We start from the raw sequence: 16,429 nt of genomic DNA, 5'->3' as shown, positions 1-16,429 counted from the left end.
GCCATGCAGAAAGAATGAAGTTCTGAAAAGAATTAAGTGGTTTGATGATATCACATAGCAAACACCTGATGAATTCATTAAACACAAAGGGTTGCAGATGCCACGATACAGTGAGCAGTTCCTACGAGAAAAATCAGATGGATGTCAAACTTACAAAAAACTACTGAGTCCTAACAGCTGCAGGACACAGGCAGAGGTTTTGCAGAGCAGCACCAAAAATTTGAACCCAAGGCTGATACAGCCAAAATATCAATACCAGACATGATTAGTTCCAATGAAGTTTATCCAGCATTTGGAAGAACAGCTTCTATTTATGCTTGGAAGGGCCAGGGATTTCTCCTTTGGAACTGCCCTGGAGCTGAGATCCACTTTCCCCCAGGGGAGACCCTCAGCTCATCGATTACATAAACTGCTCTCTAGTCTCACTCACCTTAGCAGGGCAGCTAAATATATGCACCAAGACATAAAATCTGCAGAGCCATCAAAGCACTTCTGCTGGAACAGAAGAGCTGACAATTTATGGGCTCTTCAGTTGTGCCTGCTTTTATCAGGCTGGTTAGTTGAAAGAAAATGCACACATAATTACTTAATCCCATTAAAACAAAGACAAATGACAGCAGAGAACTCCCAAGCTCAGCAGTTTGAGCACAGGAAGATTCTGAACTCACACAGAAATGAATCACAGAGCCTCCTCTGTGGGCAGCTCCTTCCACAGCCCCTCTTATTTTGGCTACATCAGCATCACAGCTCTGATATCCAGCCAGCTCCAGAAAATGGCATCTTGGACAATGAACAGCTTCCAGATTTCCCAATGTACCAGTAATCCAAGGTCTCCACTTTTTCAGTGAAGTGACTGCATGTCAATTAAAGCAAGTAAATTCACAAGAAGCTACTAAAAAAATTCATTTGCTTCTTCCAACATTTGGGGAGGACAAGCAGGAATCCTAAAGAGGCAGCAAGTGGCAGTTTGGGGTTGGTGCTTAATTTTAACATTTTGAGTTTCAGAAAGTTACAGAAACTCCTGTTCAGCGCATTAATGACAAAATGTAAACTGCAGTCAGTACCTGAAGAGGGAAAATGAAGCAAATTAACATTTCACTAGGGGATTTATAACACAGGTTTGCTGGCATGTTTACTATGCAGGAATAAATAAATGTGTAAAATAATTGGAAGAACTCATTGAAGAACTGAAAACTGAACTTAAGTAAATTCACATTAAACTCAATAGTCACTTATTTTTAAGGCAGCAATGATTTTTTTATTTAATAAAAAATATATTTAGCGTACCTCTAAGCACCAGGATCTTTTGTCTCTGCTATTCCTACACAATAATCTGAGCCCTTGGATGTATGTGAGCAGTGTCTCACCTCCAGGCTCAGCCATCCTACAGCAGCTGTCTGGGACAGGACAAGCAAACAGTGCTGAGTGTAATGTTTGCCCACCAATTACCCTTTTGTGGGCTCACTGAGAACCTCCCAGGGCAAGGCCAGGCAGGAACCCCCATCCCAAAAAGGGAGGGATTAGGAATTTCAGTACTAGAGTGCATTTCTTTTGAGACTAAGCAGTAACCGTCTTGCAGGAAAAACATTTTTCTTCACACTTTCCAGGCCTTAACTGTGGTTTACAGCAAAAGAAATAGTAATAAAATAATGCTTCCTGCAGTCTGGTTTAGTTTAGGAAAAAGGCAGAGAGGGACTGAGCCATAATTCCACATACACCTGGGACAGGGGATATCTGTCTGGAAGTTTTCCACTTCCAAGGACAGCCTGTCCAGGTACAAAGGCTCTCTGGGGAGATCTCTCAAGCACACTGCTGTTTATTACTCTCAGCTTTACCTCACCTGCTTATTAGTTCCTGAATACACTATTTCCCAAAGAACAGGAATAAACAAGTGGGAACTCCTCCATTTGGACTGCAAAACCCTGCTGGGTATAAATTCCATGAGTTTGTGCAGAGGACCAGAGAGCCTTACTGAGGCTGGAAGCACCAACACCAGCAGAGAAGCAGCAGCAATGATGGTGGCACCACTTCAGGACACCCCAGTTTTAGTGAAGTATTTAATTTCTTTTACTATGGTGCAGCAATGGAAATCTTACTTTGCTCTGTGTAGAAAATCCAAATTAGACTCCCAACTCAGGGCTGTTAGGGATGGCAAGAGAATCCTTAAGTTACTTGTAAGTTATTAAACTATAATGTTAGTACAAAATAAAAATAAAATGTTATCTTTCAATAAGCCAACTACTCATTAAAGAAAACCCATAAAGCTTTTGTCAGGAACACAGACTCCTCTTGACCAGCAGCCAGTTAAAGTGGTAGAACTTTCAGGAATATCTCTGGAAAGGGCAGGATTGTCAGTCAGGCCCTTCACCATTCTATCCCAGCACAGTCCTACATCACCTCCATCCCTTAATAAGAGCAGAGGACATCACTCAAATACAGAAGCCAAACTTGCTTTCCAGTCACACTGCTCATTACCATAATATCAGAAATCACATCCTTTCCATATAGAAGAGACAAAATAATGACAGGGCAGACAAACACCACACACTTCCCCTTCAGCTCCCTTAGAGAAAACATTCCAGGGAATTTTGTTGACATATGTCGCCAAATATTGCATAGAATAAATTTTGTCAAACTCCAAAGGGAACAAGAAATTTTCCTTCCAGCTCCCCAGAACCATAAACCCATCAGACTCCAAGCCCTGCTGCTCCTGTTGACACAATAACACTGTCCATACTTCCCATCTCTTTTGAGAGCTTTAAAGAATAAGTACTTTAAATTGTTAAAGCCATTCCAGTGAAAAAAAATCCTATACAAAGACCCTTTCATCACCTATAACTGGAAGTTTCCCTGGTGGGAAAGGTGTTCTATTACTTATGTTTCAGAAGCAACCAGAATGTCATGGAACAACTACAAAATAGAAATCTTTTATTGCAAATCCGATATTTATCTCCTGCTTAGAAACTGCCACACCTGTCCCCTTCTGCTCCACCTTCTAAAACCAAGTTTATCAACATAAGCACTATAATATAGTAAATTCACATTTCAATTTCTCCATGAATTTGAGGGGCTACTTTTGCCTGGTTATTTGTATGATCCACCCATCGATTTGTTATAAAAATTCTAAGCATTTCAGTTTGACTCCTCTGGGTGACTGACTATTCCTAAGCAATTAATGTTCCAGGATTTGGTGCAGACACTGTCCAGGAAGAGCAGAGAGCTCAGGGCTGTGAAGGTGGAGCAGGAATGGCTGTCAGGACAGCCAGGGAACACTGGAGGTGCCTGTGCCAGGGCCCAGCCCAGCACTGGGCTTGTGCCAAGGCAGAGGCAGGGCTGGGAAGAGGCAGAGGCAGCTCAGGGAGCTCCCAGCCCTCAGCAGGGAACAGAAACTGAAACTGTGCTGGGCTCCCAGCAGCCCTGAGCTGAGGGAGCACAGGGACAGCTGCAGGGCACTGCTGGCACCAAAGCAGCACCCAGACCTGGGCTGCAGCCCCTGCTCAGCTCCAAGGACACATTTAAGCATGATTTACATCAACAAAGAAGCAAAAGCATTTCAGCTGTGCCCACCCTGCAGCGTGCCTTTCCTCTGGTTTGTACCTTCTCTTCAAACTACTGAGCATTTCAGCCTTGGAAAATCAACTTTACACTGTTCCTCTCAAAGCTCTACTTATCATTATATGAGTGACTGCAACACACAGGTGCTTGGTTGGTTTGTTTGGGTTTTTTTAACCAAAAGACTAATATTTAACTAACAGCACAACTCCAGCCTTTTCCTTCTGAAACTCCCACTTCCCATGGGCAAAGAGCAAAGGTAAGAACCCACCCTCATTCTTAGGCTATCCCATGTACTCAGTTGTTTTCCACTTGCTCCTCTCTTCATTCCACGCAGAAATATGGTTCTGTTTGCTTCTTTGGAAAGGCCATATTCCAGTTTCAGGGCCCTGAGGTTTCAATGAACATCAGGAACAAACTTCACATTTCCAAAGCTGCCTCCCCCTCATTTTCCTGGCTGATCACTGCCACCCCAAGCCATGGATCACATCTGGGAATTGCCACATGGACACACTGCCAGCTATCCAAGGCACTTGTCCTACATATTACAGTCAAATCCCAGGATAAGTAAGTGCAGGTGTATAATGAAGCCCACTTAAAATGAAACCAGTCTCAGGCTTGGGGTACAAGATTTCTGTAGTAAGATTTATGACCTTTAACAGGAACTTCATTATAAAGAAAGTGACTTTTATATAATGAAAACCATGTCTCTCTTAAGAGGAATGATGTGTTAACATCAGCAGAGCTGTGTTTCAGTGTTTTCTGTTTGCAATCCAGCACCATCATTGTCACTTAAAGCTCATTAATTATTCTAAAAATGCCATTACCAAAATACAATTGTATGCAGTTTTTTAATAATTTTCTTCAGAAGGTGGCATTTATCTATTTTTAAAGTCTAAATTTTCCAGTAGAGCTTACCCTGTGTTCTTAGAATTACTCAATACATCCAAATACAAACATTAGTAATGAGCCCTATTAATGCAGATTTCACTTCAAGCTAACGTAGATTTACTTCACACAGTTAAGTGAGTTCATTTCACTGGAAAAAGAGATTCCCTAAAGGAAAAAACATCAACTACTGAGGCTGATATTGCCCAATACATTGCTGAAAAATAAATTCTACTGATTGGATTTTTTTCATTTCCCCCCTCCCCAAGCAGCACTTTAAAAAATACCGTCTTTTAATGATTGTTTAATTTTCATATAACTAGAATATAAATCCTTTACGTACTGCTTTGCTGCAGCTGCAGCATAATGTCTCATTTTTCATGGAAAAAACCTAATTACGTGGTTCACCAAATTGCCTGTGGTAACACATCAATTTTATTTACATTCAAAATTTGGACTTGAGTTTGTTCTCAGCACTCCAGTTAATTCCAAGCCCATTTTACACAATAGTTCTCCTGGATTCAGTAGTAACACCTCACTCTGCTGTTATTGGGAGGGATTCCCAGCTATTGGAGCCTTGCTTGGAATTCCAGTGCTTTCCAGGCAGTTCTACTTACACAGTTCTATCCCACTTTAAATATCCTGGATTTGCTCTCAGTCTGGCTTTGCTGAAACAGTTCTGCCAAAGAACCATCAAATTTCCCTCCAGAAGGCAGCTGTTAATATTCCTCTGGAATACCAACTCCTTTTCTCACAAAAACACCAGAAAAAAACAAGAAGTATTGTGTGGCAAATAAAACCTAAAGGTTAATGACACAAAATTTCAACTATTTCAGTCAAACTGAGCTTATATTTAGAAAGCACAAAGACTATGAGGAAGCACATGGATTCAGTAGAGAATTTCTTGGCTTTGCCTTCCATCAGTGTCTTTCCTCTAAACTCTTTCCAGAAGGTAATTTGTTGTAATCAACAGGAAAACCTCCAAATTCCCAGCCATGAACAAAATTAAGATGTTAATTCTTGAGGGATACAAATAAAATAAAACAACAAAAAGCATTAGGCTTTTTTACATATGGCCCTTTAGTAGATTTCAGACTTTTAAATAACTTTTTAGCCTTAGATTTTGCCAGCTGTAAGAAGAGGGAAAACACACTATGTGAGAATGATCCATGAAATATCCTGAGCTGGAAGGGACCCACAAGGATCAGTAAGGTCCATTTCTTGACTAGAATTGTAATGAATTCACAAATGCCACATGTACTCATTGGATCCTGCTCTGAACACTGAGATTCCCTGTTCATGGAGACAAAATCACTGAAGGGAAGATGAATTAAGGCAGAGGTAAGTGCAATCAGAATTCCAAACAGGACACTCAGTTTTAATTTTTTTTTAACACTCCCACAAAACAACTTTCAAGAAAGAGGAGTAGAAGTGGTGGGAAGAACATTTATTTTTAAAAGAAAGCAAAACAAAATGAAGACATCTCGCCCAGACACAATAAGGCTCTTGTCAACTTCATGTGTATAAAAGGAGTTGGCATTTTCCCATGAAGCAATTCCTTAATCCCAAATGATGGCATAATAACCTCATTTAATATGCCTGCTTAAAAGAAAAAGTTTATTTTGTCTAAGCTGAACTTCAACTGGCAATCACTGGACACCAATTACCAGTGTCAGATATAAGGGTCACAGAACAATTCTGCAGGCTGAGAAAGTAGGAATTCACTTTTCAATCCCATCTTCTTGCCAAAAGAATGGAAAAGTTGAACTTTGTTTTCATGTCTTTGGGAATAATCTATGCTAGGCAATTAAGAAAATGCAAATTACTTATCTTATTGAAAATAATCAAGCCAGAAACAGACTTTTCAGTAACTTAATATTCCAATAAAGTCTTCTGTCACAGGAACCTACTTGTTAATTCCACTCTGCGCTCAAGAACCGGCAATTAACCATTTTCAGATTTCACTTCAAATTATTAATAAGTGGTACTCAGCTGCTTGATATTCATTGCTGCTTTTTAAATGGAAAGCCTTCCAAAAGCCTTGCATTTCAGATCCTTTATTCCTTGTTCATGAACTGCTTTTCCATGCCCTGGCTGCTCTCCTTCCTGGTACCACTGGGCATGACAAGAGTTCTGGGGCTTATGGAGTTACTCAGAGTGCAGAAAATTGTTGTAATACACATCCCATGGTTTCACCAAAGCCCAGGGATCCCAGGAATAACCTTTGGGCAAATCCAAGGAACTCTCCAAGTCAGCTGTAATGCAATTCCAGCAGCAACTCCCTCCCTTCCTGCCCACTGCCATAATCTCATGGTAGAATGAAAAGACTGAGGAGCACTCTCATTTGAACACCCATTGCACAGCAAGGGGGCTCAGCCTTCATTTCACGCATTGCTTCCCACACCTCAAATGTGTTTGAATAGACAGGAACATCTTCCCATTCAATAATTAACCTATCTCACTACACACAGCTCGAAGATACTCTAATTCCTGACAGAGCTCCCAATTCCTCACAATTGCAGAAATAATACAGCATCCTGAAAGAACCTTAAATAGGCTCAAATTGAGATGGAAAGTAGATTTTTCACTACTTTATTCTCTTTTACATTAGTGGAACCAAAAAATATATTTTTTTCCAAATTTTCCATTATTTTTCTTTTAATCCCTACTAAATGCTGACAAGCACCAACTACTAAACATTTACAGGTTAAACATTGACTTGACTGCTAAATGAAACTTTGAAATCTGGCAGTTCATAAGGGAGCATCAAGAACCCTTCCTAGCAGGAATAAAAACAACTAAATTGAGTTCTGGGGCAAGTTGTTCTCCTCAGGAAAAAAATCTTTAAAAACAGAGCTGACATGTTCTGCTTTGCTGTAGGTAAAAATCAGCAAATTTCAGGTAGAGAAACAATAAGAAAATTAATTTTGGGGCACAACCATGTGGGTTAATGTGGGTGCCCTGCACACAGCTCTTCCTACAGGCAGCATTTTTCCCTGCTCACTTTTATCAGCACCAGGGGATTACGGCTGCACCAGCCTGATATGCCAAGAATTCATAAACAGGAACGAGCTGAAGCTCCAGGTTTTTCCTGTCATAGCTCAAATTTCAGCTACGTTTTTAAACTTACCAAGTTGCAAAGATCGTGTACAATAATCCTTCAGGAAAGACTTGCCTAATTCATTCAAGATCATCTATTCTTCATAAGCATTTCCATCCCAATTCTTATATTCTACACAGCAGAAAGTGAAATAGTATCATTTTTCTGGGGAAGCAGCTCCAGAAATTAATGGATCGAGTGCAATTTATAGATGGAACTCCCAAATACCTACCAGAATCAGTGAGTTCAGGCACACAAGCTACTAAGCGGATAGAAAGATGCAGTTTTACCTAAAGAACTACCAAAACCCCAGAATTTATTACTTTTCAAGCTCCTGTCTCACATTCTGCCAGCATTCCAGAGTCCACCTCCAGTGTTGTCCTCACAGTCACCAACCTGTATTCTCAGTAGTGGTACATATCATAATCCCTGCATTAAACCTGAGAATTCCAATATTCCGTACCACAAATGCAGCAGACAAAGTGGAATGTATCCATAAATCCAGGTCAGAGATTATAAATTGATAGACAAAACTGTCAGAGAATTACAGAATATTTTGAATTGAAAGAGACCCACAAGATCATCAAGTCCAACTCTTGAAGTGGTGTAAAGTGTCAGGGCAAAGTGCTCTTTGCAAAAGCCAAGAAGGGAACTGAGGAACAGATCTCCCTTCCCTATAATCTCTGTGGAACCCACAGGGTATAGGGCAGGGGTGGGAGAAGAAAGAAAACCCAAGAGTTGAGTCTAAATTCTCTGTGATGCTCCAGATGGTATTTGGTCACCAAATGCAAATGAGAGCTCTGCAAGTTGCAAATCCACAACGTTCCTGTCAAAAACGCTGCCAACAGTCAGACACTCCCTCCTCTCCTTCCACTTCTTCTGTGTGATGTACAAAAAAATGGATTTGTGGGGAAAGGTACCAGAGCTGGAACAGTTGCCAAACCTCTCCAGGCAATATCATTAAATAGCATTTATCCTTCAGAAAACCAAACTGCAACAAACTTAAGCGTGCCCAACTTTTTCAGACTTACAGAATCACTCCAGTTTTTCCTCACTCACTGACCCCACCCCAATCAGCTTTTTCCACCCAGGATTGAATAAAGGTCTTCAACCTCTCATCCAGTTTTAAATGCCAGCACAATAAAAACCAGAACACCACAGTCAAGGCTGGCAGGAAGAAGAAATGTAGGAGAATGTGCAAGAGACAGTTCTGAAGTTCCCAGCTGCCTGGTTAATCCAACCACTCCACTGATCTACAACTGCCCTGCAAATAATTGTTTTTACTTAATCTCCCATGACAGCATTTAATTATCCACAGTTTTGGAAAGCTACTACATAAACAACTCTCCTCATACCTCCTGTTTACAACCACTAAGTTGCTTTCTTAAGACTATTTGAAATTCTTTTATTAATGGCAGATTTGTTGTTTACCAAATCTTCAATGTTATAAAGATAAAGAGTTCATGAGCAAAAGTTTTTGAAGTGCTTCTGAAAGCAAAGCCTCAGTCTGGACTTTTCCTCTGTTTACTGAGAGCAGTAAATATCATACAGCACTATTGCAGTGACTCTCTTATCCAGAAAAAAAAATCAAAAATTATAATTTAGACTTGAATTAATAAAACAATATTTAAAAATTAATTTTTTTTAAATTTAGCTATCAATATTTCACTTTCAACACACAAGTCCGAGGCATCCAAAACTTTATTCGTGATAAGAATTCATGATCTTACTAACAGGCATTATTCTCTATAGTTCCTATATCTCAGATGTCAATGTTTTGGGGAGACTCTAGTCTTCCTCTTGGATTTGCAGCATCACATTCCTGGGACTTGTGCTCCTGAAGATGTGACAGCACAACAACAAAGTTCTGGCCATGGAACTCTAAGTCACAGTGACAATCCAACCTGCAGGAACAGCATTTTAAGCCAAGGCAGCTCATTTCCTGAGTAGGCTATACCAGAAAAAGGCATCAGGTTACCCTGGCCCAGCTGACAGGCAAGGAAAACTCTGCTTCAGTAACTTTCCTGTTTTCTGTTTGTATGCCCACATGGAAAAGCCCTTTATATCTTCAGGAAGCTAATTTCAACTATCAAATAGTTCAGTATTGTGGCCTGTTTATACCATAAAAAGCAGAATAAACTTGTTAAGTTTGCCTTCTGGCTGCATGAAGCAGGAACACAAACTGTGTCCTTTGTCCTGTCTCAAGGAATCAATGGACATAAATGCCTTGTTCTGGCTGAATTTGAGGCTCAATATTTTGTCAATACTGATGTTTGAACTCTAAAATGTACTGAACAGAGCCCAACAGCTCTATCAGCAGAAAATGTACAACACTTACACAATTTACATCACTTTGAACTATATCTGATAAGTCACTACAAGTGTTTCAATGTGCTTTTAATATAGAACAAGGAAATCTATCCTTGTAGGATTTACACACATGACAACAAACGAGTTTCAGATTGAATTCCACTCAGAAGTTACTGCTCTGAAGGCTCCAGCCTGGATGTGGGGACACCACAAGTGCTGTGTCCAGTTCTGAGCCCCTCAGCTCAGGAGGGACCTTGAGGGGTTGGAGCAGGTCCAGGGAAGGGAATGGAGCTGGGAAGGGGCTGCAGCCCCAGGAGGGGCTGGGGGAGCTGGGAAAGGGGCTCAGCCTGGAGAAAAAGAGGTGTCCAAGGAACACCTGGATGTGGCACTCAGTGCTCCAGCTGGGGGATCAGACTCCGGTTGGACTCAATGACCTTGGAAGTCTTTTCCGAACTAAATAATTCTGTGATTCCAGACAATTTTGAACCAGGCAGACAATGTGTGACAGTGCTGCTTTGCTTTATTCTGCCCCACAGTGCACCCACCAGAAGCAGGTTCAGCTGTCCAGACATTGAAGTGGATTTCCAGACCACCACCACTGGAAGCAGTAATGTTGTTGTAACCAAGATGTCAGATATAAACAAGCTCCATCAATTTACAGAAACAGAAGCATCACCTGCAACTCTCCTCAAATAAAAAGACACTTAAGTCCCATCTACTGCATTTGAAATATTTAATAAACTATATTTCACTAAGAGAAAAGCATATATTATTAAAGCTTTGCTGGGTAAGTAGAAATATTACCCATTCCCTCATTCAAAACAGGTGCCTCATAAAAAATGCATGTCAGTGGAATGGCTCAGCACAGCACTTGTGAGCCATCTCTTTAATTATACATGATCACAGGGCTACCTGTGTGGAACACGCCCCACAGTACTCAGGCCTCCATATCTGTGATTTCACAGGCTCTGGTGCCAAATAAACAATCTGGCAGCCATCAAAGGAGGAAGTTTGGAACTGTGCTTAGAACAGAATGAAAATAAATGAATATATCATAACCCAGGACTAAACAGTGCAGGGTACAGGTGGGAGATAAGGGACAACTCAAGCACACTTGATAAACAAAATATTCTGTGTACTTGAAACAAATTTTATCACCAAGTCACCAGAAGGTCTAAAGGCCACAAGGATAAAAAATCATTGAAAGAAACCGGAACTTGATCCTTATGATTGTCTTGGGTTTTTTTAACTACTGTTATTATTCCAGAACTGGTCAACTTCAGTTGTTTTCTTGCAGGACACAAGGTGAAAATGGAGGTGAAATTCATCAGCCTAATAAAGCACCTTGTAGCTCAGGCAAACTAAGACTTGTCATAGCAACAATACATCACTGAAAAGTAAACAATACACACTGGATATAGTCAACCCAAACAGGATCACAGCAGATACAGTAGAAGTAACTTAATCATGTTAAGGCTCCACATTCTGGTGACTCTGAAGACAATCCCAGTTGCACAAAGCCTATAATCACCAAATTATCACTGTCACCTCTGACCTACCTGCCTCTTCCTGCCTCCTATTCCACTCACTTGTTGCAACTCGCCTTGGATCATGCTCAAATCCTGCAGCACGAGCAAGGAGCAAGTCCTGACCTCACAGATTTACCTGGGGTGCCATGGAGTTCACCTGACTGTACAGGAGAGGTGATTTATTCCATCAGCTACTACCTTATGTCAGAGCTGAGGTATTGTTATTATCATTATCATTATTATTATCATCACCCCTTGGAACTAGAATTTACTCTACTTTCAGAGGCTCAACAAAAATCCAAGTCATGATATTGACTACAGGTCTCCTGAGTTCAACTTTCACTTTGTGTTTTATCATGCAGCAAGAAAAGTCAAATTTACAGATTTTTGTTTTCCTGTAGGTCTTAAAACATGAACTATGACAAAATCCCATAAGGTAGCAAGTTAAAGCATTTAAAAAAAAATCCTTTTTCACTGGAAAGAATGGAGGTAATTGAGAAGCAAAGAGTGGCTTACTGTGCAGCTCGCGGTGGATGACATCGACCAGGTTGGGCTCGTCCCCCCACCAGAATATCCAGAGCTCCTTGCAGTCGGGTTTGACGTCCCGGCGCCACACGCACAGCAGGTTGGCCTGCAGGCAGCGGATGAAGCTGAGCAGGATGGGATCATCCTGGGCTGGAGCTGAAATGATGGGCCCACAGTCCCCATGGCCTTCAAAGTTGTACCTACGCCATTTGATGCCCGTGAGTTCGGCCTATGGGAAACAAAAAGGAAGAAAAGAGTCATTGGATCGCTTCATAATTTAGTTATTGTCATAGTTTGTTTCATTTTCATTGGTTAATTCCTCAATTCAAGTTCAAAAATCCTCCTATTCATATATTCCCCTTCAAGGAAAAGAATTTAGAAACAGCATTGAATAAACCTGGCTTACCCCTGCATTTAGGTTTTCACCACAACCTGACTCACTTCTATTCATTTCTATTCTATTCATTTCCAACAGCTTCATTACATTTCTAGCCTTATTGTTATCTTATTGTCATCTTACAAGTTAGAAAGGAAAAAAAAAAACCAGGGAGAGGGAATAAGGTTCATTTCCTACAGGCTGCTTGGTGGCCACGTGAGCTCAGTGTCAGCCCAAAAGTTGGCCACTGGAAAGTCACAAACAAAGCACCACAGTACTTAAGAAAACCAGTGACTTACTGGAAAAGCTGAAACAGTTTCACATTGAGCCATTACCGGTTTAACAAATGGGGGTTTTATTTTTATTTTTATTTTGTCCAAATGAACAAAAGCAGAATATGGGAAGTTGCCATTTACTGCCTCTCAACCAGACAGAATTCTCTTATTAACCATCAAGGAAAAATGAAAAGAACAGATTTGCTACCCAGATGTTTGGGAAAGGTCTTCTCTGGGCACTGCACAGCTTCCCCAGGGAATGGGCATGGCCCCAAGGCTGCCAGAGCTCTAGGAGTGTTTGGACAATGCTCTCAAGGATGCACAGGGTGGGACTGTTGGGATGTCCTGGGCAGGGCCAGGAGTTGGATTCAATTATCTTGATGGGTCACTTCCAACAAAGGCTGTTCTGCTTTTCTGAGATTTTCCTCCACTCCCAGTTTGCCCCATCTCTGTTGTAGCCTCCCCCTTTCTCTCCACTTTCCAGTACAGGACAGGGAATACTCCCAGGACAGTCTGGTTGTTATCAAACACAACTGGTGTGTGTATACCCTGCTCACAGTGGGCTTGTACTCTGCTCTCTACCTGTTACCACATTCCTGCTGCTGCTATTCCCTCCACTGCTTCATTTCCAGTGTTCACACCTTCCCTTGGCTGCCCAGAAGCAGCTGGTGCTCAGCTCCCAAGTGCTCCTGCAGGAACAGCCAGCTGCTCTGCCACAAGGACTGCAAACACTCCAGGGCAGCAGCTACACCTCTGACAAGAGGGGGAATTGCCAGGGACAAGGGAGAGACCCCCACTGGAAACACTGACTGCAGGAATGAGTTTTTACTCCTAAAGAAAACTGAAGACTTGCAGATCATGTATTCCTCCCATTGTCATCACCTGTGTGAGGACATTCAACTTCTCCTCCAAAACCCAAACTCCCCATCACACACAGGATTTCCTATTCAAGTCCACAAACTTTGTCCATTTACAAGTTTAAACTCTAAAATTTACTTCTGCCCTTCACAGTAGGTAGAAGGAGCCAGCCTGGTTCAAGAGGTGGCTGGTGAACTGCTGAGGAGCTGAAGGTGATGCTCATCATACCAACAACAGAGCAAAAACCACGAGTATTTCTTGGATCTTGTAAATACATTCTCTGAAAAAGTTTCACCTCATTCCTGTATACTGCCTGGCACTGCAGGACTCTGGCCCATGGCTGCAGTCCCTGGGACTCTGCCTCAAGGACTATTTCCCCAAACACTGATTATCCAGACTGCCCATTTAACTCTGAAGAGGCCTCACCAGGCACTCAGTACTGCACTGGGAAGGGCAAAAACCTATAGAACACTGAACAGCAAGGAAATTGGGTTTATTGTCTGCAGGCCCCTAAACCAGCAGACATGTTTAGCTCCACAGGGCAGAAGGGACCCTGCCATCCTATATCCTGCCAGCAGGACACCAGTCCTGGCTTGTCCCAGCTGGAGGCTCCCTACAGTCAGCACTCAGCTCTTGCACTCACACAGAAATGCTGATCAGCCATCCAAAGGGTTGGGAACTATGGAAAAGGAAATGGGAAATGATAGTCCAGAGTGGCTGAGATACACAGCCATGTGCCACCTTCCTGGCATGATGGGGGCAGGGGAATGCAGGAGGAAGAGACAAAATGGGAGGAGTAAAGTTATTTTTTCCATAGTAGGGTGCTAGAACACCTCAGACACTAAACAGTCTAAGAAAAAGCACTCCTCCAGAACATCTACATCTGCTCTAGATGCATCCCCAGCTATAGCTTGGAAAAGGAATGGGCAGAGCTTCTGGAACAGGACAATGAAAGTAACTATAGACCACAAAACACCAAGAATTACTGCCAGCATAGGCAACCTGTGAAAAAAGGTTAAATGTTTGTGCCATAACCAGCTAAGAACGTATGCTAAGTCACAAAGACCTTGGAACAGGAAGATGATGAAAACCAAAACCAAAAAACTCAACTGAACAAAGGACGTTACCCAAGAGCAGCACTCGCTTGATCCACACAGCAAAAGCCAGAGCTCAGCTGTTTCGAAGAGCAAAGAGGCTCCTGTGGCTTCCTGCCAGCTCAGAGCTATCACCTCAACATCCCCCCCGAGGAGGGATGAAACAGAGTCAAGGAAAGCACAGTGAAATCAGCAGAGCTGCACCCAATTTAATTCTGTGCTAACTCCTGGAGTCTGTAATTCTGTGGACTGTGAGGAATGATAAACTACTAACCTGGATCACACCACTGCCCACCCACACACAGAATCTCAAAAAAAAGGGAGAGAAGTCCTGGGGCTTTGGACTCAGCAGCAGCATTAAATGAGCTCTCACACATCGTTTCCCAGTTTGAGCTGCAGAGATGTGGTTCAGCACATGTATTGGGATATGTCTGTTTCTGTTTAAATTTTTAATAGGTAAGCATCAGTACTAATCCCTCAGAACTTCTGGATTGTGTCCTCATGTTAATTAAAACAGAATTCAAATAGAAATGTGAATCCAGAAGGGATACACAAGAGCAGACTACACCCAAAACACTTACACACATTCTACGCCTCTACTGATGTTCTGTGTAAAGCATTTAACACACTACAGGGAGAAGATCTGCATCCACATGGGGATTTATTTACATTAATTTCTTTAAACAAACCAACAGTTTGGTTTGAAGAGGCCTCCATCTGTAGCAGGGTTTGCACAGACAAGACAAGCAGCGGGCTGTGGTTATGGGAACTGTTCTGAAGAGCCAAATGTGGTTTCATTTGTGCTTCAGTGGCAGTGAGCTCAGGCTGACCCAACACAGCCTCATCCTCCTCAGCCCCAGCCATGCATTTCCATGTCCCAGTCTGACACTGGATCTACTGGTCATGGAATCACTCCATGAATGGGATCACTTCACCAATTTAAACAAGAGAAAGCCAAACATTTCCAGGCTTAGCACCCTGACAGCTCATCCTGCAGCCAAGGAATCACTGAGCAGCCCCAGGAGAGGAGGGAGAGCAGAGTGGGATCTCCCCTGTCAGGGACAGCTCCAATCAGATAAAACACAACCTTCAGTGCACCCAGACTGCTGTTCTGGTCTGGAACACCTCAACCAACACAAGCAAGCACTGGTGCCAGGACAGGCTTGGCCTGGGTGCCTTCCCTGCAGCACTCAGCTGCTGCTCAGACATTCACACTGAGCTGGGCTGACTCAAACCCAGAAGGGTTGGATTAAACGACATTTTCCTCTACTCAGATCAGTCCCCACACCTGATTCATTAAACAGCCACAGAGATGCTTGTACCGGGAAGTCTGAGGACAGCAAAGCAGGTCAGGGAGGGCAGAGATGCTCTGATTAGTAGAACTGCTGGTTTGAAAGCAGCCTGAAACACTGAGACAGAAACCAAAATTGCCAACCTGAGGACAAAACTGTGAACATGCTGTTTAACTCACAACTGGCTAGAGATGAATGCAGAACAAAGCAGAACTCTTGCCAGGTGATGTAACTGACTGTGTTTCTTGCATCTCTTCCCATATGCATAGTTTTGGCTTATTGCAGTTGCTACAATGTTTTTAAAACTAAAAAGCTTGACTAAAAAAAAAACCAAAGAACTTACAAATACTTATTATTCAACACTGTAAGCAAATCATGCATTAAATGAGATTTTTGCTTTGGTTTATAAAGGAACATGTGTTATGGAGGACTGTGCTGTGAAGGGTTTAACTGCTCAGATAAGTGGGGCTGTTTTGAAATGGAGTTTTTTTTTCTAAGTTCAGCAACTGCACTTGGACACAGAATATTTGTGAGACGCCAGTTCTAAATGCACTGGGCCAAGCGTGTAAAGAAACAGAGAAATTGGATCTCTAACAGTAATACCCAAACCCTTCACTAACATCCAACTTC

The 16,429-nt window shown here is 42.1% G+C and overlaps 1 protein-coding gene across 1 annotated transcript in view; it reads right to left on the bottom strand.

The window, feature by feature from the left end:
• Window positions 1–16,429, bottom strand: part of MED13L (mediator complex subunit 13L) — a 193,511-nt gene that overhangs the window by 162,283 nt on the left and 14,799 nt on the right. Inside the window, exon 2 of the mRNA XM_058036755.1 lies at window positions 11,896–12,133. Within this exon, the coding sequence (XP_057892738.1) occupies window positions 11,896–12,133 (238 nt within the window). The remainder of the gene's footprint in view (window positions 1–11,895; window positions 12,134–16,429) is intronic.

This window comes from Melospiza georgiana, chromosome 18, assembly GCF_028018845.1.
Source record: "Melospiza georgiana isolate bMelGeo1 chromosome 18, bMelGeo1.pri, whole genome shotgun sequence".
Classification (NCBI taxonomy): domain Eukaryota; kingdom Metazoa; phylum Chordata; class Aves; order Passeriformes; family Passerellidae; genus Melospiza; species Melospiza georgiana.
Note: the sequence above shows the minus strand (reverse complement) of the source record. Positions and strands in the feature narration are given on the sequence as shown.